At 46.3% G+C, this 22,500-nt stretch overlaps 1 protein-coding gene across 2 annotated transcripts in view; it reads left to right on the top strand.

Moving 5' to 3' along the window:
* Window positions 1–22,500, top strand: part of NUP98 (nucleoporin 98 and 96 precursor) — a 603,720-nt gene that overhangs the window by 459,266 nt on the left and 121,954 nt on the right. For both annotated transcript variants that reach the window (XM_069203729.1, XM_069203730.1), the window contains exon 24: window positions 15,415–15,638. In XM_069203729.1, coding sequence (XP_069059830.1) covers window positions 15,415–15,638 — 224 coding nt within the window. The remainder of the gene's footprint in view (window positions 1–15,414; window positions 15,639–22,500) is intronic.

Here is a 22,500-nt window from a genome sequence, read left to right on the forward strand (position 1 = left end):
GCAGCCCGTGCAGCCTGCATGGTGGGGGAACTGAGATGGTGGGAAGGTGATCAGGTTAACACCAGCAAAATGGCTATTACTTGTCTTAATCTTCAGCTGCTGCATGTGCTACCAAGACATTATTCTTCACCCTTTAGGAGCCAGAAGCAGCTAGTTGAGGGCAGAATATGCTTTTACCCCTTGGGCTGCATTAACCTCTGACTAGTGGATCCTGTAAGTTGTCAATTGTTAAGCTGTTCTATTTCTGATGGGAACTTCTAACAAATGATTCCTTACCTTTAGAATATTCTCCAGGCGCCAGACTGGATCTGTAAGTTTACATAACTGATTCCGTGCATCATTAGGTGGCCTTGCATGGTACCTCAAATTTTGCCTTTATTCTACCCTGGAAGTGGTGTAGTGGAGCTTCATATAAATGAAATCCATGTGGGTCAGTGTGTTCCTTTCTTGTACAGGGGTGTGGAATTTATTAAAATATCTACTTGTCCACGGGACAGGTTGCTTCTCAAATCTACTTGTCCTGTAAAAAGATCTACTTGTCCCTTTGGTGCCATGTAGTGTGGCGCCTAATTATGGCAGCAATCTCATTATGTAAGAGCTCTGATAATAGCCTCTCTGATTATGCCAGGGCTACTACCATAGTAGGGCTTGAATACTTGCAGTTTCAATCCCTACTGTAGCAATTTCCTTATTTTTCCACCTTTCTGCAGATCTGCATACTGGGGCTGGAGGAAGCAGTAAGCAATAGTTCCAGGGCTGGAATGCCTTTGAGTCTGCAGACCTACTAACCTGCATGTTTTAAAGATCTTCACCAGCTTCTCTCTAATATTTTCCCATAATAAGAAAGGTTGGACATTTACTCCTGACAATGGCAGAATTAGAACTTCTTCCAGGGTTGGGAAGAAAGTGGCTGGAGGGAAAATGAACTTGCAAATGCTCAATAGATTTTCACATAAGCAAATCTACACATGCGTATTTACCCATGCTAAAATACAGTTCACAAATATTTTATAGGGGTACGACATATACCATGGGTGCACTTTTGTGACTTTCTTTAAGAATTTGGGGCCACATGTAGGTAGGTTCAGATTTGCGACCCGCAAATTGCGAGTCGCAAATCCGAATGTAGGATGGTGTCCCTGACACAATCCGTGATTCGCAAGGGCTTCGCAAATGCACACCTCATGAATAATCATGAGGTGGGTCGCAATTTGCGATCCCCTTGCGAATGGCGGCCTCACAGGGATGGTGGCCTGCTGGAGACAGCAGACCACCATGTCTGTGACTGCTTTTCAATAAAGCAGTGTTTTTTTTTTTTTAATGCAGCCCGTTTTCCTTAAAGGAAAACGAGATGCATTACAAAAACGAAAAATGAAACGTTTTCGTTTCATTTTTTCAGAGCAGGCAGTGGTCCTGCGGACCACTGCCTGCTCTGAAAAAATGTTTACAGTGACATTCACAATGGGGAAGGGGTCCCAGGGGGACCCCTTCCCTTTTGTGAAAGTGTTAGCACCCATTTGAAATGGTTGCAAACTGCGATTGGTTTGCGCCCGCGTTCGCAAAACAATCCTACATTGCACTGCGAGTCGCAATTAGGAAGGGAACACCCCTTCCTAATTGCGAGTCGCAAACCCGTTTTGCGATTCGGTAACCAGGTTACCGAATCGCAAAACTGGGTTTGTGCACCGCAATGTGCTTTTAGCACGTCGCAAACAGCGAAAGTCGCTGTTTGCGACATGCAAAAAGCTACCTACATGTGGGTCTTGGTCCCTAATTAGGTCTGGTGTTAGAGAGAAATAGAAGTTTAATAAAAACAAAATGTCTTTCTTTCGGCTGGCTTTACTGTGAGTGATCGCATTCTTCTCTTCCACAAGGAGCATATTGGCACACAAAGTAGTTTTGTTCAGTGTCAGGAACTACAGTGGCAATCAGTGACGTAACGAAACTGGAGGGTGCCCCTTTGCAAAGAACATGGAGGAGCCCCGTCTCCAGACCTTTGTTATGCCACTGGTGGCAACGTGCGCTTTTAGAGTTCAAAAACGTTTTTGTTTTTTTTTGCCAGTATTTGTTACAATGTTGAGGGCCTGGTAGCTCCCAAAACAATAAAGTGTTACAAAAGCCATGTCAAAACAAGACAGGCATTGATGAAACTAAAAGACTTATAAAAATATGTCAGATCAGTTGGCTTTGTCAGTGTTTGTTTATTTTCATGCTTCCCATAATCGTGTTGAAAATGGTTACACTGATTTTCCATTAGAAATATTTTTGGGAAATACTAGCATGCATCAAAACATTTTACTAAATGACACCTCATTTGCATCTAATCAGAGAGCATTCTGGGAGCATTATACTTAGCCTCATAGCCTAAACTTTTCAAACATGTGTATACACGTTTTTTTTATTTGTACTGGAACCAACGTCAGTAGTGAAGTGTGACCTTAAAACATTTATGTTCGATGGCATCTGTCGCTGTAGATACGCATGTTCTGCAATAGCTCGCCATCTGGTGTTGGGCCGGAGTGTTACAAGTTGTTTTTCTTCGAAGAAGTCTTTCGAGTCACGGGACCGAGTGACTCCTCCTTTTGTCTCCATTGCGCATGGGCGTCGACTCCATCTTCGATTGTTTTTTTTCCGCCATCGGGTTCGGACGTGTTCCTGTCGCTCCGAGTTTCGGAACGGAAAATTAGCTAATTTCGGAAGATTTTCGTCGGTATTGTTGCGTTCGGGATCGGCGTACTTAGATTCCACACCGCATCGAAGATCGAAGAGCTCCGGTGCCCTTCGGGGTAGTTTTTCGATCCTCCGTCGGGGCCTGGTCGGCCCGACCGCGTGCTGAAGAACGCCGATGGAACGGACCCCGTTCCGTTTCTGCCCCAAATGCCACAATAAATACCCCTACACAGACCAACACTTGGTCTGCAACCTGTGCCTGTCACCTGAGCACAGCGAAGACACCTGCGAGGCCTGTCGTGCGTTCCGGTCCCGAAAAACACTCCGAGACCGTCGAGCCAGAAGACTTCAGATGGCGTCCGCACCGACAGCCCAACGGGAGTTCGAGGAAGAGGAAGGTACCTTCTCGATCCAAGACTCAGACTCCGAAGGATTCGACGATACACAAACCGTGAGTAAGACGTCGAAATCCACTCAGAGGAACATTTACAAGGCCCAGGGGACGCCACTGCCACCAGGCCATGGCTCGACCCATAAATTCGGTGACCGACCGTCGGCACCGAAAAAGGCCCAAACAGTGCCGAGATCGTCCGACTCCGGTCGAGACACCGGCGCGCAGCCTTCTCGGGACCGAGAAAGTGCTGGAGACAAGCCTCGACACCGAGATGCCGGTGTGGACACGGCTCGACGCCGAGACAGCGGCACCGAAACAGATCGACGCCGAGAGGTTTCGGCCCGAAAAGGAAAAAAGTCACCTCGGAGCCGAAAAAACACGCAGACAAAGTTTCGATGTCGAAACAAACTGCAAGCGACCCAGCTTCAGGCTCTTATACAGAAGAGCACTCGCTAACCTCCCAAATGCAGAAGCGTAGGTTTGAGGAAGAGCTACAAGCAACTGATGTGGACCATACGCAAAAGCGTATCTTCATTCAGCAGGGGACAGGAAAAATAAGCACCCTTCCCCCATTAGGAGAAAGAGAAGGTTGGAGTTCCAGACGGAACAAACACCACAACCAAAAGTGGTGAAAAGAGTTACACCACCACCCTCTCCTCCGCCCGTGATTAACGTTTCACCAGCACAAACTCCATCACACTCCCCAGCTCACACCACCATGAGCCAGGGTGACCAAGATCAGGACGCATGGGACCTATACGACGCCCCAGTGTCAGATAACAGTCCGGAGGCATACCCTACAAAGCCATCTCCACCAGAAGACAGCACCGCGTACTCTCAAGTGGTGGCTAGAGCAGCACAATTTCACAACGTAAGCCTCCACTCAGAACAGGTCGAGGATGATTTCTTATTCAACACACTCTCCTCCACCCACAGCTCATACTAAAGCCTGCCTATGCTCCCTGGTATGCTCCGGCACGCAAAAGACATCTTTAAGGAGCCAGTCAAAAGTAGGGCAATCACACCAAGGGGGGAAAAAAAAGTATAAGCCGCCTCCTACGGACCCGGTTTTCATCACTACACAGCTGCCACCAGACTCTGTCGTTGTAGGAGCAGCTAGGAAAAGGGCCAACTCTCACACATCTGGAGATGCACCACCCCCAGATAAAGAAAGCCGCAAGTTCGATGCAGCTGGTAAAAGAGTCGCAGCACAAGCTGCAAACCAGTGGCGCATCGCGAACTCCCAGGCACTACTTGCACGCTATGACAGAGCCCACTGGGACGAGATGCAACATCTCATTGAACATCTGCCCAAGGACTTACAAAATAGGGCAAAACAAGTGGTTGAGGAGGGACAGGCCATTTCCAACAACCAGATCCGCTCCTCCATGGACGCTGCAGATACAGCTGCACGGACAATTAATACATCTGTAACTATCAGAAGGCATGCATGGCTCCGAACGTCTGGATTTAAACCAGAGATTCAACAAGCAGTTCTCAATATGCCTTTTAATGAAAAAGAACTGTTCGGTCCAGAAGTGGACACAGCGATTGAGAAACTCAAAAAAGATACGGACACTGCCAAAGCCATGGGCGCACTCTACTCCCCGCAGAGCAGAGGGAATTACAGCACATTCCGTAAAACGCCCTTTCGAGGGGGGTTTCGGGGTCAAAGCACACAAGCCAGCACCTCACAAGCCACACCGTCCAGTTACCAGGGACAGTATAGAGGAGGTTTTTGGGGACAATATAGAGGAGGGCAATTCCCTAGAAATAGAGGAAGATTTCAAAGCCCCAAAACCCCTACTACTAAACAGTGACTCACATGTCACTCACCCCCTCCACACAACACCAGTGGGGGGAAGAATAGGTCATTATTACAAAGCATGGGAGAAAATCACTACAGACACTTGGGTTCTAGCAATTATCCAACATGGTTATTGCATAGAATTTCTACAATTCCCTCCAAACATACCACCAAAAGCACAAAATTTAACAACACACCATTCCAATCTCCTGGAGATAGAAGTGCAGGCACTATTGCAAAAGAATGCAATCGAATTAGTGCCAAACACACAAATAAACACAGGAGTTTACTCACTGTACTTTCTGATACCAAAGAAGGACAAAACACTGAGACCAATCCTAGACCTCAGAGTAGTGAACACTTTCATCAAATCAGACCACTTCCACATGGTCACACTACAAGAAGTATTGCCATTGCTAAAACTACACGACTACATGGCAACTTTAGACCTCAAGGATGCTTATTTCCATATACCAATACACCCATCGCACAGGAAATACCTAAGGTTTGTATTCAAAGGAATACATTACCAATTCAAGGTACTGCCTTTCGGATTAACAACCGCACCAAGAGTCTTTACCAAATGTCTAGCGGTAGTCGCTGCACACATAAGAAGGCAGCAAATACATGTGTTCCCATATTTGGACGACTGGCTAATCAAGGCCCATTCGTTCATACAGTGCTCAAATCACGCAAATCAGATCATACAAACCCTCTTCAAACTCGGGTTCACCGTCAACTTTACAAAATCCAACATTCTGCCGCGCAAGGTACAACAATACCTAGGAGCCATAATAGACACATCAAAGGGAGTAGCCACTCCAAGTCCACAAAGAATTCTAAATTTCAACACCATCATACAACGCATGTATCCAACACAAAAGATACAGGCAAAGATGGTATTACAACTCCTAGGCATGATGTCTTCATGCATAGCCATTGTCCCAAACGCAAGACTGCACATGAGGCCCTTACAACAATGCCTAGCATCACAGTGGTCTCAAGCACAGGGTCACCTTCTAGATCTGGTGTTAATAGACCGCCAAACTTACCTCTCGCTTCTGTGGTGGAACAACATAAATTTAAACAAGGGGCGGCCTTTCCAAGACCCAGTGCCACAATACGTAATAACAACAGATGCTTCCATGACAGGGTGGGGAGCACACCTCGATCAACACAGCATACAAGGACAATGGAACTTACATCAAACAAAACTGCATATCAATCACCTAGAACTTCTAGCAGTTTTTCAAGCACTAAAAGCTTTCCAACCAATAATAGTTCGCAAATACATTCTCGTCAAAACAGACAACATGACAACAATGTATTATCTAAACAAGCAGGGGGGGACGCACTCCACGCAGTTAAGCCTGCTAGCACAAAAAATTTGGCATTGGGCAATTCACAACCAAATTCGCCTAATAGCACAGTTTATACCAGGGATCCAAAATCAACTCGCAGACAATCTCTCTCGAGATCATCAACAGGTCCACGAATGGGAAATTCACCCCCAAATTCTGAACACTTATTTCAAACTCTGGGGAACACCTCAGATAGACTTGTTTGCGACAAGGGAGAACGCAAAATGCCAAAACTTCGCATCCAGATACCCACACAAACAATCCCAAGGCAATGCCCTATGGATGAACTGGTCAGGGATATTTGCTTACGCTTTTCCTCCTCTCCCTCTCCTTCCTTACCTGGTAAACAAACTCAGTCAAAGCAAACTCAAACTCATATTGATAGCACCAACTTGGGCAAGGCAACCCTGGTACACAACACTGCTAGACCTATCAGTGGTACCCTGCATCAAATTGCCCAACAGGCCAGATCTGTTGACACAGCACAACCAAAAGATCAGACACCCAGATCCAGCATCGCTGAATCTAGCAATCTGGCTCCTGAAATCCTAGAATTCGGGCACTTACAACTTACCCAAGAATGTATGGAAGTCATAAAACAAGCCAGAAGGCCATCCACCAGGCACTGTTATGCAAGTAAATGGAAGAGGTTTGTTTGCTACTGCCATATTAATCAAATACAACCATTACACACAACTCCAGAACATGTAGTGGGTTACTTGCTTCACTTACAAAAATCTAACCTAGCTTTCTCTTCCATTAAAATACACCTTGCAGCAATATCTGCATACCTGCAGACTACCTATTCAACTTCCCTATATAAGATACCAGTCATTAAAGCATTCATGGAGGGCCTTAGGAGAATTATACCACCAAGAACACTACCTGTTCCTTCATGGAACCTAAATGTTGTCCTAACTAGACTTATGGGTCCACCTTTTGAACCCATGCACTCCTGCGACATACAGTTCCTAACCTGGAAGGTGGCATTTCTCATCGCCATTACTTCCCTAAGAAGAGTAAGCGAGATTCAGGCGTTTACAATACAGGAACCTTTTATACAACTACACAAAAATAAAGTCGTCCTAAGGACCAATCCTAAATTTTTGCCAAAGGTTATTTCACCGTTCCATCTAAATCAAACAGTGGAACTTCCAGTGTTCTTTCCACAGCCAGATACCGTAGCTGAAAGGGCACTACATACATTAGATGTCAAAAGAGCATTGATGTATTACATTGACAGAACAAAAAACATCAGAAAGACTAAACAACTCTTTATTGCATTTCAAAAACCTCATGCAGGAAACCCAATTTCAAAACAAGGTATAACCAGATGGATAGTTAAATGCATCCAAATCTGCTACCTTAAAGCTAAACGACAGCTGCCCATTACACCAAGGGCACACTCAACCAGAAAGAAAGGTGCTACCATGGCCTTTCTAGGAAACATCCCAATGCAAGAAATATGTAAGGCAGCCACATGGTCTACGCCTCACACATTCACCAAGCACTACTGTGTAGACGTGTTATCCGCACAACAAGCCACAGTAGGTCAAGCTGTATTAAGAACATTATTTCAGACTACTTCCACTCCTACAGGCTGATCCACCGCTTTTGGGGAAATAACTGCTTACTAGTCTATGCAGAACATGCGTATCTACAGCGACAGATGCCATCGAACTGAAAATGTCACTTACCCAGTGTACATCTGTTCGTGGCATCAGTCGCAGTAGATTCGCATGTGCCCACCCGCCTCCCCGGGAGCCTGTAGCAGTTTGGAAGTTACCTTCAATTATTTATATATGTGTCATCTCAACCTTAAATAGGTGCATACTTAGTCACTCCATTGCATGGGCACTATTACTACAATTCAACTCCTACCTCACCCTCTGCGGGGAAAAACAATCGAAGATGGAGTCGACGCCCATGCGCAATGGAGACAAAAGGAGGAGTCACTCGGTCCCGTGACTCGAAAGACTTCTTCGAAGAAAAACAACTTGTAACACTCCGGCCCAACACCAGATGGCGAGCTATTGCAGAACATGCGAATCTACTGCGACTGATGCCACGAACAGATGTACACTGGGTAAGTGACATTTTCATTACAGCACTCACCCTAATAATGAAGGTTTTCAAATAATGAACCATAAATACAAGTTCGAACAGCATTATCTTTTGGAAACACATTACCTCAACTGTAGAGAGTTCCACTCTCTGTAAACAGGCAGCCAAAGGGTTTGTGCTGCAGAGGGTTGGGCCTACTTGTCCCAAGGACAAAGTAGACATAAAAACTTGTTGTCCTTGACCCCAAACAAGATGTCTCGGGCGATAGGAATTCCACATCCCTGCCTTGTAGCAACTTTGCAGATCTGAGCCTCCACTCCCTTTTTCATTGGTTTGGCAAGTTTTCCAAACTGAATCCTGTGTGCAAGGGAACAATGTCCACACCTAATAGTATTGTAGGGTTCAAACCATGCTGTGACTATTTTAAACAGATGATGTTGACATACCGCACGTGGGGTCCTCTGGTGTTTGGCCTTGAATCATGACTCCCAGGCTGTGCGAAGAATGTGCCCTCATATAACCAAAGACAATTCCAGACCATGAAGTGAAACTGTACCACGCCAAACATTTGAAGAAGCCGTGCAAGTCCTACTCGAAATAAAGTGTGTGGGCCCATTTCTGCTGTTAAAGCCTATCCTGTGAATGGTCCTCTTCATGGCTAGGGTCATTCTGTAAGAGGAAGTACAAATCGAACCAGAAACACAAGCAGGCAAAGCGGGACGCTCGCTACCCCCAGCCACCCGCGCTTTAGCTAAAGAGAAGTCACAAGATTTTCAGAGGCCACTCTTTCTTGCATTTGATCCCCAACTGAGAAGGTGATCAGTTGATCCTGATGCGCTCAGAGCTCCCTGGCCATTGGTGATGCAGTAGCAAGTAGATTCTTCAGAGAGACCATGCTGTGTATTTTGGCACTCTTCTGGCTCCCTTTTGTGTTCCTTTAGGGCCCAAACGATCCGAGTTCCTGCTGGCAGATCTGCATACTGGTACCTTTGTTTTGTTCCTAGGGCACAGAAGGAGTCCAACAAGAAATTGACGCATCGTACAGGGGTGGCACTTGTAGGTAATCTACCTTTTCTTCATAGATGTTTCACCTTTTGCTGAGTCCTATTATTTTTGCTGGCTTCATAACTCTGCCCACATTACCCTTGCTAGCTAGTAAAGTGCCTGTGCTCCCCCTTAAGACATGGTTGAATTTGCATGCTCTTAATTGATATACTAGGGACTTATGGGGAAGTCAAATGTATGATACAAAACGTACCCAGGGCCTGGAGGGTAAATGTTAGTAGTGAACTTCTGCACATATTGTGCCATCCACTACAGTGACGGTGTCAAACATGGCTTCAGTACAGTTTAAGCACTGCAGTTTGACCTGTCAAAATAAACCCCTTTTGACAGTTCTAAACCTCCTTTTTAAATATTAAGTCACGCCTCAGTAGATCTTGACCCCTGCGCAAAAAGCACAGTTCATGGTGTTTTTCAGACTAGTACCCAAAATCTGTTTTGCACTGTGGAGGCCTCGCTGACCTATGTAGAAAACCAGTGTACAGGTTAAAATGCCCCTTGCTGTATCTCTGGAATGGGACTAACAAGTAATATAGGTAAACTATTTTTAATAGTTATGAATAATCCTCTGCAGTGGTTTAATAGGATCTAGAGGATTCTGGATTCCTGTAGAATAAATTTGCATTTGTTCTCCTACTTCTGCCGGCCAGTAAATGGCATTTGAATAAGTGTGAAAATGTTGTCAAATGCTTCCGAGGAGCAAACAGTAGGCTGACCTGAATGGGCAGCAATAACGTCTGCATACAGAATATGCAGGGTGGGGTTGTGGCCTCGTTTTTTGACAGAAATGTCATCCTGCTTGAAAGTCAAATCTTCCTTGACAGGTCTGGTAGATTTACTTATAACACAGGGTTGCACTTAAAGGAACGTGCAACAGGATGCCAAGCCATTCTTGTGTACCCACTCCCTGTCTTGTCTCTGGGTTTTTGTAGACTGTCCCAACCTGAATTTCAGTGTTAAATGTGGAAGGACAGTAGGATGAGCATAAGTATAGCACACTCCCAAGGGCACAAGTTTAGTGTGGCCAATGACTTTGGCCATTTTGAAAATGGCCATAGTGGGTAGGGTTAGCCCTCAGAACGTTTACCCCATTGGTTAGGGCATGCCCTGGAGTTATTCCATCCAACTAGCTTGTGCCAGGCATAAATATGGCACTTTCAGGCACCCAATTCAGAACACTCTTGGACCTGAAGAGGGCTGAACTTACTGTCTGCCCCCTGAGAAGAGCCCTGATGGACTGGACCTGCTCTTTATTACCTAGGACAAAGAGGTGGACTCCAAGGGTCATAAGCCTTATTCCCTTGTAAAGTCACAGTGGCACATCAAGCCACAAGATGCTTTTTCCTGCAACTGTCAGTGGCAACCGGACCTGGTCAGTACACTGCTGTTTGGCCTCTTTGTGATACCCCGTGAGGCTCTTAAAGGCCTCCTCTGAGGGTCCTGGGAGACTTTACAAGTCTACTCCTCTGGTGTAGTGAGACTTAAAGGACTAAAGTTAAATGGTAAAATCTTTGACCAAGATCAGCCTTGTTGGTGTATCTGGCCTCTAATCCATCACAGTCTATGTCAAATTGCACCTAAGCCCCAGCCTGCAGTGACAGTTGAGTATCATTGCCACTGTATTGCATCTTGGTGCTATTCCTGCTTAAAACTTCACAGATTTATCTCTGGTTCCCCTTTTGGGTTTTTGTCATTTTGGTGTAATTTTCATTTTTAAACTTTACTCTAATTTAGTTACTTTGAGTTTACTCTGACGAGGGTTGTGATTTTGTCTTGCGGTGGCTAGTCACCATAAATAACCCTTTTTTTTTTATTTTTTTACGTTTTTTCATTTTCATGCGGCACTAAGCCAACTTGGAGCCACACAATGCCACCTGCAGGTGTGTGGAAATGCTGCTATGAAAATGTCCGGATGCTTTCTGGTGCTTGGAGAATATTCTAAAAGTGAAGTCTGCTTTTAGATTAGATAGCCTCCAGAAAGAGTGTTACCAAAGGTAAGCAACTTGCTCACCATACTTCTCAGGGTCATCTTCATGGTGAGTTGGTCAAAACCAAGCTGGCTCCTCCGGTCACTTGAGTCACTGCCAGGCGATCCAAACTGTGGGAACCCTGATTTTGTGTCAGAACACCCTATGCCTGAAACCTTGCAGTGATGGCATAGACGAGTAAGGTAAATACAAATGCCTTCCCCTGGTACCTCCTTGATGGGGAATAAATACTTATTTATGCACTTGGCGCAAAGAAGATTCCATTGGTTAGCCTGACCCTCCAATCCTTAAATGCAGTATGCTTTGTGTGTGGTGCACCTAAGCTGGGTGGGACAGGCTAGTGAGATCTGGTTGGCTGTCCCAGATCCTCAGGGCACCAAATATGTACTGTGCGCTGGTCTGGACACCACCAGTATCATAGGCAAAGTTGTCCACACCAGCGTATTACTTAGACTGGATGCAGGCAACTGGGTTTTCTGATTTCCGTCATCCCTCAAGAACCAGTACTTTGATGGATCTAGACTTCTGTTGAAAAGGACGACTCTGCACTTGAATGATTTACAGACAGTCATGCCACAGCATGAATTTTAGGACTGTGACCAGCCTGCCTATTCCACCAGCAGTACATGAAATTTTGGTTTTACTCCAGAGGGCTAGCTTATCAGCTTCATCAACAGTCTTGGCTAAACAGTAAGAAGCCCAGCCTTTTCGAGACTAAGGAATTGGAGGTGGTCTAATATGTTAAAACAAGCAAAGGCAGCATTTGTTTACCTCATCATTCCCTGCAGTAGCAGCACCCACGCCACTTTTTTTCTCTGACTAACACAGTCGGCCCGGGAGGGGAAGGGGTCTGAATTTCAGTTGCTGACTGGAAGATGTCACATCAGACTGATGGCTTTTGCAAATTGTTCAAAGGAGCTACACCCTACCTTTCTTTCCTTACTTCATACCCCTTCCAGGTCAAATTTTGGTAGCCCCCACCCTTCCTCACTCATTATTGCAGAGGTCTTATATTGGCGAGCTGTAGGCCTTGTACGTCAGTTTTAGTATTCTACCTTTTTTCTAGGCAAGCTGGTGCTTGGGACATGTAAATACTATTTAACAAACGTAGTGCAACACCTCTTATGTGGGGCAGTCTGTCGCACTACCTGCATTTTTCTCTCTACCACACTTTTAAAGATTAGTAGAGGCTACATTAGTTAGACCTGTTTATGCCCCTTGGCTTCTGATGAATACATCTTCCTGCAGATTACTTACCTTTCGAATATCACAATGCCCTAGCATTTCACCAAATCTTTCTAGATGACCACGTCTGCCAGGGTACATGCATAGCTTAATACGCTGCACCATATGAATTTCACTAAAGCCATAAGAAGCCTCCCTCGGCATGCAGACACCAGTTCCCATTTGTTCGCACCTTTGACGCGTAACAGTTTCCTTTCGCTCTCCTTAGTAAATTGTTTAGTTTTTCGATGTGTTTTCCACATTCATGTATTTTTTGGGGGCGAATGTTTCCACCCCGAACATCGGGATTTAAGCCCTGCTAGGACTGTGGGTCAAATGACATTTGTCTTTGGTGTTTAGTGCCGAATCATGGTGTTGATGTTTGTTCCAGTTGTCAACGGATGAATCCGAAGGCTTTGAAGGAAAGAGAGGCGAAGTTGTTAATGGCCTGAGCAAGGCATAAGAAAAGGGGTGCATGCACCCTTTCACTACCAGGTCACTGCACTAGGTCACTATAACTCACCCTTGTAGCAGGCCCTCCTAGCCCAGACGTCAGGGTGCAAGTACCTGTGTGTGAGGGCACCCCTGCACCATCAGAGGTGCCCCCACGAACTCCAGCTCAATTTTCCTGGACTTCGTGAGTGCGGGGACGCCATTTTATGCGTGTGCTTGACATTGGTCCTGTTCACCATCTATGTACAGCTATATAATGGTAACTCCAAACCTAGGCATGTTTGGTATCAAACATGTTGGAATCATACATACTGTTGCCAGTATTGGAAGTATGATTCCATGCACTCTGGGGGCTCCTTAGAGGACCCCAGCATTGCTTCCTTCACCCTTACAGGGTTTTCAGGGTAGCCCCCCCGGGCTCATTTTAATACGGTCTGTCCCAGCAGGGCTCTGCAGTGGGAACTCTCAAGGGCCACCTTTCTGCTAGCTTCTTTTTTTGTGTTTGCCTGACCAGCCACCCCTCTCTCCAAGTCCCCTACTGTAAATAGGTTTCTAAACGGTCTTGTAAAACTTTCCCCAACTTTAATCTTGTACTGATATCCTTGATATGTGCTCCTTTCGAGCCTCTTGGTAACTGTCCAGTCAGGCTGCGTATGATCAAAACAGCCTTTGTTGTGGTGATTTCATCTTGCCTGAAGAGTATGTGAGCTTAAGGCTTTGTCATCAAGCCTCCTTATCTCACTGCCTCATTTGACAAACTGGTGCTACGCACAAAAGCCTAATTTCTTCTGAAGGTGGTCACTCCAATTCACGTAGGCCAATCCATCACTGCCTACTTTTTACACTCCTCCACATCTCTCTAAAGAGGAGGAGCAACTCTGTCCGCACCCAAGCAGAGCATTGTAATTCTCTCTTGATTGAACAAGAGTTCCACTGGACGACCAGCTCTTCGTAGGGTATGTTGGAGTGAATAAAGGTCAGGCTGGGCAGAAGTAGACCATCTCCAAATGGGTCGTATGCTGCATTAAGATCTGCTACACACTGGCCAACAATGTCCTGAATGCTTTCAAGCTCATTCCACCAGAGCTAAAGCTGCGACCACTGCAGTAACACAGCTTTCCGGTCCTGGACATCTGCCAGGCAGCAACATGGGCTTCTTTTTACTTTTTTACTTGTTCACTGCCTGGACAGTCAGGTCCTTAGGGATGAGAACTCCTGGAATGGTGTTGCTTGGGTATCTATTCTAAAATAAGGCATCTGCAGCTAGAAGTCTCTCTCAGATGAACAAGTTACTTACCTTTTGGTAAGGGTTTATCTAGTAGACTATCTAGCTGTAGATTTCTTACTGACCTGCCCATCCTCTGCAAACTGATTTCAAGGGATAGGGCAATTCTTTCATGACCTATGTTTTCCACACCAGTGGTCCGTGTTCTTCCTGGCTCCGCACTTCTGGCGTGAACAGTGGTGAAAAGAAACTGACTTCAGCAAGCTGGAGTGGCACCTGCATAGGTACTGTGGGTGTCACTTCCAGCGCAGACTACGCCAGTGGGGAGCTAGACAATGCCACCTACCGGCACTCATGCAGTACTGCTCATAAGGGTTTCTGGCTCTAGTCTCACACCTGGGGATAATTCTAAGGTAAGGACCTTCTGGCTAAATTTAGTCTCCACCAGATAAGGCGTTACCAAAGGTAAGTAACTTGTTTGTTTCAAGGTCCCCCCACCCCCTTTTTCATCTACTTAAAGAGCAATCTCAAACTACTGCTATTTCGATGTAATCTTTTCTAGGCCATGCTTCTGGGAATGTTCCCTTGCCAGTATATGAAATGTTACATAACTGTATTAAGAATTCCTTGGTGAGGGTGTCCTCAGATGGATGAGCATCTGCCGTCCCCCTCATTGAAGGTTTTCTGCTCAGTGCCATTAAAATAGAAGGTTAAATAGTACCATTAATGTTGAGCTGCCTGTACAGAAGTAGGCTCCGTTGGCCTTAGGAAAGAAGGAGAAAGGGGGGCCATCAGCATTTCTCTTGGTGCAGAAATTTTGAACTGTTTCTATTGTCATTTACAAAACTGACTTGAGGAGCAGCATCAAAACAAATTTAATGTAAGTATTTTTTTTATCGAAAAAGTAAAAGGAGAATGTTCATTTCTAATATTTGATGTGGTGGCTAAGAAAAATTGCATGGTTTAAAATCATTTGTCAGTAAGTTATCTTTTGATTTTGGTTTAAACCCATGGATTTTCAGTGTTCATGATTATATGAATACATCCATGATAGCGGACTCGCATAATTGGCAAATTTATTTTTATCCTTGTCAAACGAACTTGTAAGATTTGTTAGTCTGACCACACTGGAATAATTTTTCTGGTTTTTTTTTTTTTTTTAACAGACTTTCTGAATCCTCGTTTAAAGTACATGTGGAGAAATTAAGCCTGGTGGAGAGAAAGGCAGACGATCTTGAGTGTTACCAGATGCCTTTGGAAATTGTGCTGAGGAACAGTACATTTGACACCACTCAACCATGTCCACTCATAGCTCCCAATTTGGGAGTAGCTGCAATTCACGATTATGCTGAGTGGGTGAGAGACAAGTGTACATCAGTTGAAATGGAAAGTAAGTAGTCTAAACTATGATTGAAGTGAAGAGGGTTAATTTTGAAGAGTACAGTCCTTTATGTAAACTACAGAGAAAGTATTGGTAGCTTTGCAGTAAGTGTATTTATAGATTAGCATGCATGCCTTTTTCCAGCAACCTTGTGGGTTTTTCTGTAGCAAGTCTTACAAAAAAAAAAAAAAAACCTAAGTGATTTGTTTTTTCACATTAAGACATTGATGAAGCCAGTGGAAATCATGTCCATTTTATACATCAATGCAATGGATATTTCTGATGAGTATTTCTGCATGAAAAACATACCTATGCACCAAACTAGATTTGGAAACTCTGTTCTTCTGTTCTGGAAAGTGACACTGGCTCCATCTCTGCATCCATTGCGGTGTGAATGTGAGGTCACTGTAGCCATTTGGAGCCAGCGGAGTTCCCTGACTTTAGTTACTATTGTTTGCACCCTTTGTAGATCTTGAGATGCTCCTCATTTGTTTTTCACAAGTCTTAGTTTTGCAGTATTGTGGAAGTCTTTCTCAGAACGATCTGGCTTTAAGCCCTGACACTCCAGTGATAGACAGATGTCTGTTTCCGCTCCCCACAAGGTCTCTGGTTCTTGTGCTGGATCATGACTCCAAGTAGGCGGAGCGTCAAAGGAGCAGGAGGCAAAACTTTTATGCTGGGAGAGATAGGCGCTAGGCTGTGGCGGCGATCATGCTCCATGCTAAAGTCTCCCTCTTTAAAATCTTTCAAGGAGAAAAGAAGGAAATTTAAGAGACTACAGATTAACTTTTTTTGACAAGCATTGCTCCTTCTCGGGGATAGGTCCCCTCTACTCTTCACCTCGAGTGGGGTTCTTCAAACAGTTTTTTGAGTAGATACAAGTGATTATCACTCCGATGAAAGAGCCCCTGCCAACTTGTGCCCAGTCCCAACAGCATCTCCGCTCCTCTGTTTCTTTCGGCTTCTGCTCCAGCTCAGTTTCTGATGCTCATATGGATTTTCAGACACTGATCTCCGATCCAAAAGAATGTATACTTTCTATAACTACGCATCTTGCACATTCTGGTATCTTGATTGTTATAACAGTAGTAGTATTTTCCAATACAGTTTGACAAGTTGCGCTTTTGGTGCCGGCTGGCACCGCCCTTTTCCTCAGTACTCTGCTGATTGCCCTTCCAATTTGCAAACAAAGGCTGTACTTATGCTTCTCCACAAGGGAGCTGCAGTGGCTAGCAGAAGAGGCCAAGTACAGGAAAAGTGCTCAACCTGGGCCAAGGATAGATTACTGCCAGACTTTGGAGGATTTGTTTGGTTCACATTCTGTTCAAATTCTAATCCCTCACATGATAGTGATTTAGCAAACTTACTCCCTCCATAGACTCCAACATTGTGGAGTGATTGGCACTGCTGGATGACAGTAGGCTTTATACCATGTTAGAGATGAGATTTGAGGCAAGTTCCTCCAAAGGTGGGTTCTTTTACAGCATGTTGAGCAAGGCATTAAAGGTGCTACAGATGGCATTTCCCACACTTGAGGCCAACTCTGATACCTTTACCAATGTACTTCAACCCTTTTTGCATCCGCCAAACCACTTCTCCAATTTAATGACACTCTTATGGAGCTCACGACAGCAGCATGGAATATGCTAATGTCTGCCCTGGCCGCCAGCAGACGTATCGGCTGCCATTATAGACCACAGCAAAATATCTTGTCTTTTTCTTAACCTAGGTTTCTCCAGAGAGATTGGTAGTTCAATCCTTGTCATTCTCTAAGCAGAGCTCCACCCCCCTAAAAGCATTACCCACAGCACCTCTGGGCAGAGGATCCAAGAAATTGAAGTCCATGGGCATAACGTTCTCGACTAGCAGTCTGGGGCAGTCGTCGATTCACGCCATGTGCCTTCTTGCCAGGTATAGCCATGCACTCTGAGATGGTGGGTGTGGAGGTGTCCATTCTACCTGACCAACTCAAAGAAGTGGTTCTGAAAGGCTGGGGGAGCTTCAATACAAGAGCCTTGGAGCAGGCCTGGGGTTCTCTGTTGCCAATGCTGAACTTTGTAAGAGATCACAGAAGTGGTTGCGGTCAAAGTTGAAGATGTAGATGCACTCCCACTTTTAACCAATCCATATTGTGATAAGTCGTGTATATCACACAAAGAAATATGAGCGCATCTCCCTGATGTCCCACCACTCACACCGTTTTTGTTGCCCTACTCAACAGATACCTCCAGGCAGCGTAGCTGCTTCATAGAGCAAACTTCTGCCAGCTTTCTGCTCGACTTAACTCTTTCGACAACTACAGTAGATAAATTGTCAGTTGAAAAGTCACAGACAAAATCTTCTGTACAGTGCCGAATCCCACTGAGGTGCATTTGAGGTTACCCGTACTGTCATGTGATACCAGACAGCATTTTGCAAATTGTGCTCTATTGGATAGAGACTTCTGGTTGCAGATTCCTTACCTTAGAATTTTCCCAGGCATCAGACTGAATCTGGAGACTTTTTTTCTTTGAGCAGTACCCCTGTGCGCCGTCAAGTGGTGTTGATAGACTCTGTGTGCGTCGTTGGCATTGTGGTCGCTGCAATGATGTTGCGGTAGTATATAGGCGCCACCCCGGCACTCTGTCAGTTCTTTTCTTTCCGTGCTAGCCTATGCACAGATCTGGAGAAAGAGCTACCCCATGTCACTTTTCGACTAAGACATTTTGTCTAATTCTTTTTGACAAGTCTTGGATGCATCGAAGAATGTCCCAGAAGACTTATTTTAAACCCTGTCACTCGTCACCGTATGATGTCAGTGACTGATCCACATCTAGTCTGTCTTGGGTGTCTGGAGCATGACTACAACCTGAAGAATTGTTCATGCCATGAACTCGAAGGCTTTGAGGGAGCGGTCCTTGAAGCTAATGGTGGCCCGGTGCTCGACTCTGCATCACTCCCGGACTCCCTCGAGAGGAATGTCACTAGGCCACTCGTGGAGTCCTCACATCCCTCCTCATCCCACTCCAAGTCCTCGGGACACTCTGGTCACCAGAAAAAGAAGTGGAGGACCAAATATTCTTCGACTTCGCCACCTAGCTCTGCCGCTGCGACTCAGAAAGAGCATCGACACTCTAGGCCTCCATCATCAGAGCCTGGGTCGGCTCTGCGCCTCCCAGAGTTACCGGAAGCTGGAACCACCCCTGTCCAGCTGAAGGAGTTCTATGAGGCCGTGCACCTCATCTTTGGACAGACTGACCTTTTCTCCGTACCTTTGGGCCCCCCCTGGTTCTGCACCGGCTGCTTCGGCTCTGGAGGGCACCTCTGGATCTGCTCTTGGATCTGCCCTGTCGCTAGTCATGCCAGCGTGACCTTCCCTGGTGCGGCACAGATGTCGACGCTCTCGACGTTGGTTGGGCCCACAATCTAGGTCAAGCCTATACTCCTCTCCAACAAGCCGGAACAACGTCGCTCAACGCCGGTTCTGTTTCCCATGGGCCCTTCTGACCCAGGTCCAATTCTGACCCTTATTGTTATGGGTATGGATATGGGGAGAGTGTAGAGGGGTCGCTGGACCCTTTAGAAAACCAGCTTGACCCTGACACACTGGTTTCAGGATTTGGGCGAAGCTACCTAGGTTATAGATAGCTCTTCTGACGCTTGCATGCTTTTTCCCCACTACCATAGCTACAGAGGCGGGGGCTTCATATTCCATGGTGGTGAGAAGGGCAGCTGAGGTACTGGGCCTCGAGCTTCCTTCTGTGGCAGTCAGGACTAACCTTCTGACTGAGGGGTTTCAGCCTGGGGCTTCCACTTAGGACACTCTCCTGCCCTTTGATGAAGCCCTTATGGATGTCCTAGTTTGGTACCTGGTCCAGACCCAGCACAGGGGCGCCTGTGAATAGGACGATCACTTGCCGCCATTGGCCTGTGTCGACAGACCCAAAATTCCTGACTCAACACCCTGCACCTGAGAGCCTTGTGATCCAGACTTCCTATTCTTCTGGTGCATTCCCTTCCCCGGACAGGGAATCAAAAAGACTGGATCACCTTGGGAAGAAATTTTCTTCCTCCAGTCTGGCGTTGCGGTCTGTGAACACCACATGTCTTTTGGGCCGATACTTCCATACTCTCCTGGATACGGTCATGCAGGTGCTGCCTCGCGTCCCGGAGGCGGCCCAGGCCGTTCTCTCCCAAGCTTTTACTGATGGAAGAGATGCAGCGTAGTTCAGGCCTCCTTTACGCCTTCCCACCAATACATCTTATGCCTGGAGTTCTGAAGGTCAGGAATGTAATCCTTGTGGCTCCAGACTTGGCACGAAGAGTCTGGTATCCTGAGCTATTGAGCATGGCCATCGATCCTTCAATCAGACTTCCCCTTCAGGAGGACTTTGTCACAGCAGTAGGGGACGGTCCTTCATCTGAATCTGTCCAGTGTCCGCCTCCTTGCGTGGAGATTGACCGGCTGCAGTTTACAGCTTTCGACCTTCTGACCGAAGTCTGCTATGTTATCTTGGCAGCCAGGCGTCCCTCCACCAAAACATTATACACCTGTCAGAACAAATCTGTGGCATGGTGTACCAACAAACCTGTTGATCCCCTTTCTGCATCTTTTTCTGAGGTTCTTCTCTTTGTTCTCTCTTGCCCAGCAGAGCTCTGCTCTGGGCACCTTAAAGGCTATCTGTCTGCCATCTCTGCCTTACTAAGACTGCCAGACCAACCTTCCCTGCTCAAATATCCCATTGTTGTAAGGTTTCTTGAAGGACTCACCCACGTTTCCTTCTATCCCGTTCATAATTCCTCAGCGGGATTTGAACTTGGTACTCACATCTTGTATGCTCCTTTAGAGCCGCTCCAACTGTCCCCTGCAGCTCTTAACCCTTAAAACTGCCTTCTTGATTGCCATCACCTCTGCTTGCAGAGTGAGTGATCTCCAGGCTCTCTTAGAAGCCACCATTTCTATCTGTCTATCCTGATAAACTGGTGCTTTGTACCAGGGCTTCCTTTCTTCCTAAAGTGGTGACACCATTTCATGTAGGCCAATCCATCACCTTGTCTACTTTTTACGCACCCCCACATCCCTCTCATGAAGAGACACTCCACCGCCTGGATCCAGAAAGAGTGTTGGCTTTCAGCCTCAATCGTACCAAAGATTTCCAGGTGGACGAATAACTTTTTGGGTGCGAAGAAAGGAAGGGCGTTGCAGAAAAGGACCATCTCATGATGGGACAAAAAGCAACCCCCTGAGGGTTTGCATGCTCATTCCACCAGAGCAACTGCTGCTTCCACAGCGTTAGCACGCGGAGTCCCAGTCCTTGATCTGCCAGGCAGCGATGTGGGCATCCCTGTACACGTGTGTTAAGCATTACTGGCTGGACATTAAGGTCTGCAGAGAAGTCTACATTGGCTGTTCAGTCCTGCAGGACTTTTTGGTGTGATCTTTGTTTGTAGCCCACCTCCGAGGATGGTATTGCTCTGGTGTCTATTCTAAGGTAAGGAATCTGAAAGCCTCTATCAGATGAACAAGTTACTTACCTTCAGTAAGAATGTATCTGGTAGAGACACATTCTAGTTGCAGATTCCTTACCGACCCGCCCATCCTTCCTGCACTGCAAACTGATTTCAAGGGACAGCAACTGTCTTCCAAGGGCCCTAGTTGTGGCACACCATTTTCGGTGTTCTTGATGGCTCCGTGCTACTGGCATGAAAAGTCGTGAAAAGAAACTGATGCCAGCGTGCTGGAGTGGTGCCTATATACTACCAAGACATCATCACGCCGACCACAACATCACCCATAGAGTGGAACAAAGCCACCTGATGACGGGCACGGGTACTGCTCGAAGAAAAGTCTCCGGATCCAGTCTGACGCCTAGGGAAACTCTAAGGTAAGGAATCTGCTACTAGAATGTCTCTACCAGATACATCGTTACGGACGGTAAGTAACTTGTTCTTCTTGAGCACTGGCTTATATTTGGACTCCAAAAATGGGCTTAAATGCAATTGATAACTGCAATGTTATACTATTCTATGTTTCCACACTTCTCATAAGACAAACGTTACCCTTCCTGTGTGGCTGGCAGGTTCCCCCCAACCCCAGCAACCATTGCAAACCCTCCTCCATGGAAAAGATAATAAACTCTGTTATCCTTTCCATGTGAAAGGGGCAGGGAATTGGGGGTTGACGAGCTATGGGGGGGGGGACTGTGCACTCCCCTCAGAGCGCATGTGTGTTTGGCCGGCCAAACACACATATGCACAGGGCTCTCTCCAGCCCAGCAATCTGCTTGGGAGTGCCCTGGCTGGGTGCTCCCAGCCAATCCTTATGCTGCTCTGAGCAGCGTCAGGATTGGGTGCAGGGCAGGCTGGTAGCCTGTGCCTGCAGAAGCGGTGGGAGAGGAACGCCGAGGAGCAAAACAGGTAAGTGATTTTCTTTATTTTTAGATACATTTTCTCCCCCCCCGAGCCGCTCCTGGTGGCTGGGTTTAGCACCTATGAGAGGAAGAGTCCCAAAACGCAGGGCAACATTAAAACTTCACCTTGAAAATAGATCTGTTCTGGGGATGTGGGTGGTAGTGGGGCTCAGTCGCTGTAGGAAAATGGCTCCCTGTTGCTATTACCCCCTACTTTTTGCCTGAGATTGAGGCTGACTTGACTGAGAAGTGTGCTGGGACCCTGCTAACCAGGCCCTAACACCAGTGTTCTTTCACAAAAAATTTACCATTGTTTCCACAATTGGCAGCACACCCCTGGCACACAGATAAATCCCTTGTAAAAGGTACTAGTGGTACCAAGGGCCCTGTGACCAGGGAAGGTCCCTAAGGGCTGTAGCATGTGTTGTGCCACCCTAAGGGACTCCTCACCTAACCCATGCACACTACCTTTGCATATTGTG

Source organism: Pleurodeles waltl, chromosome 8, assembly GCF_031143425.1.
Source record: "Pleurodeles waltl isolate 20211129_DDA chromosome 8, aPleWal1.hap1.20221129, whole genome shotgun sequence".
Taxonomy (NCBI): domain Eukaryota; kingdom Metazoa; phylum Chordata; class Amphibia; order Caudata; family Salamandridae; genus Pleurodeles; species Pleurodeles waltl.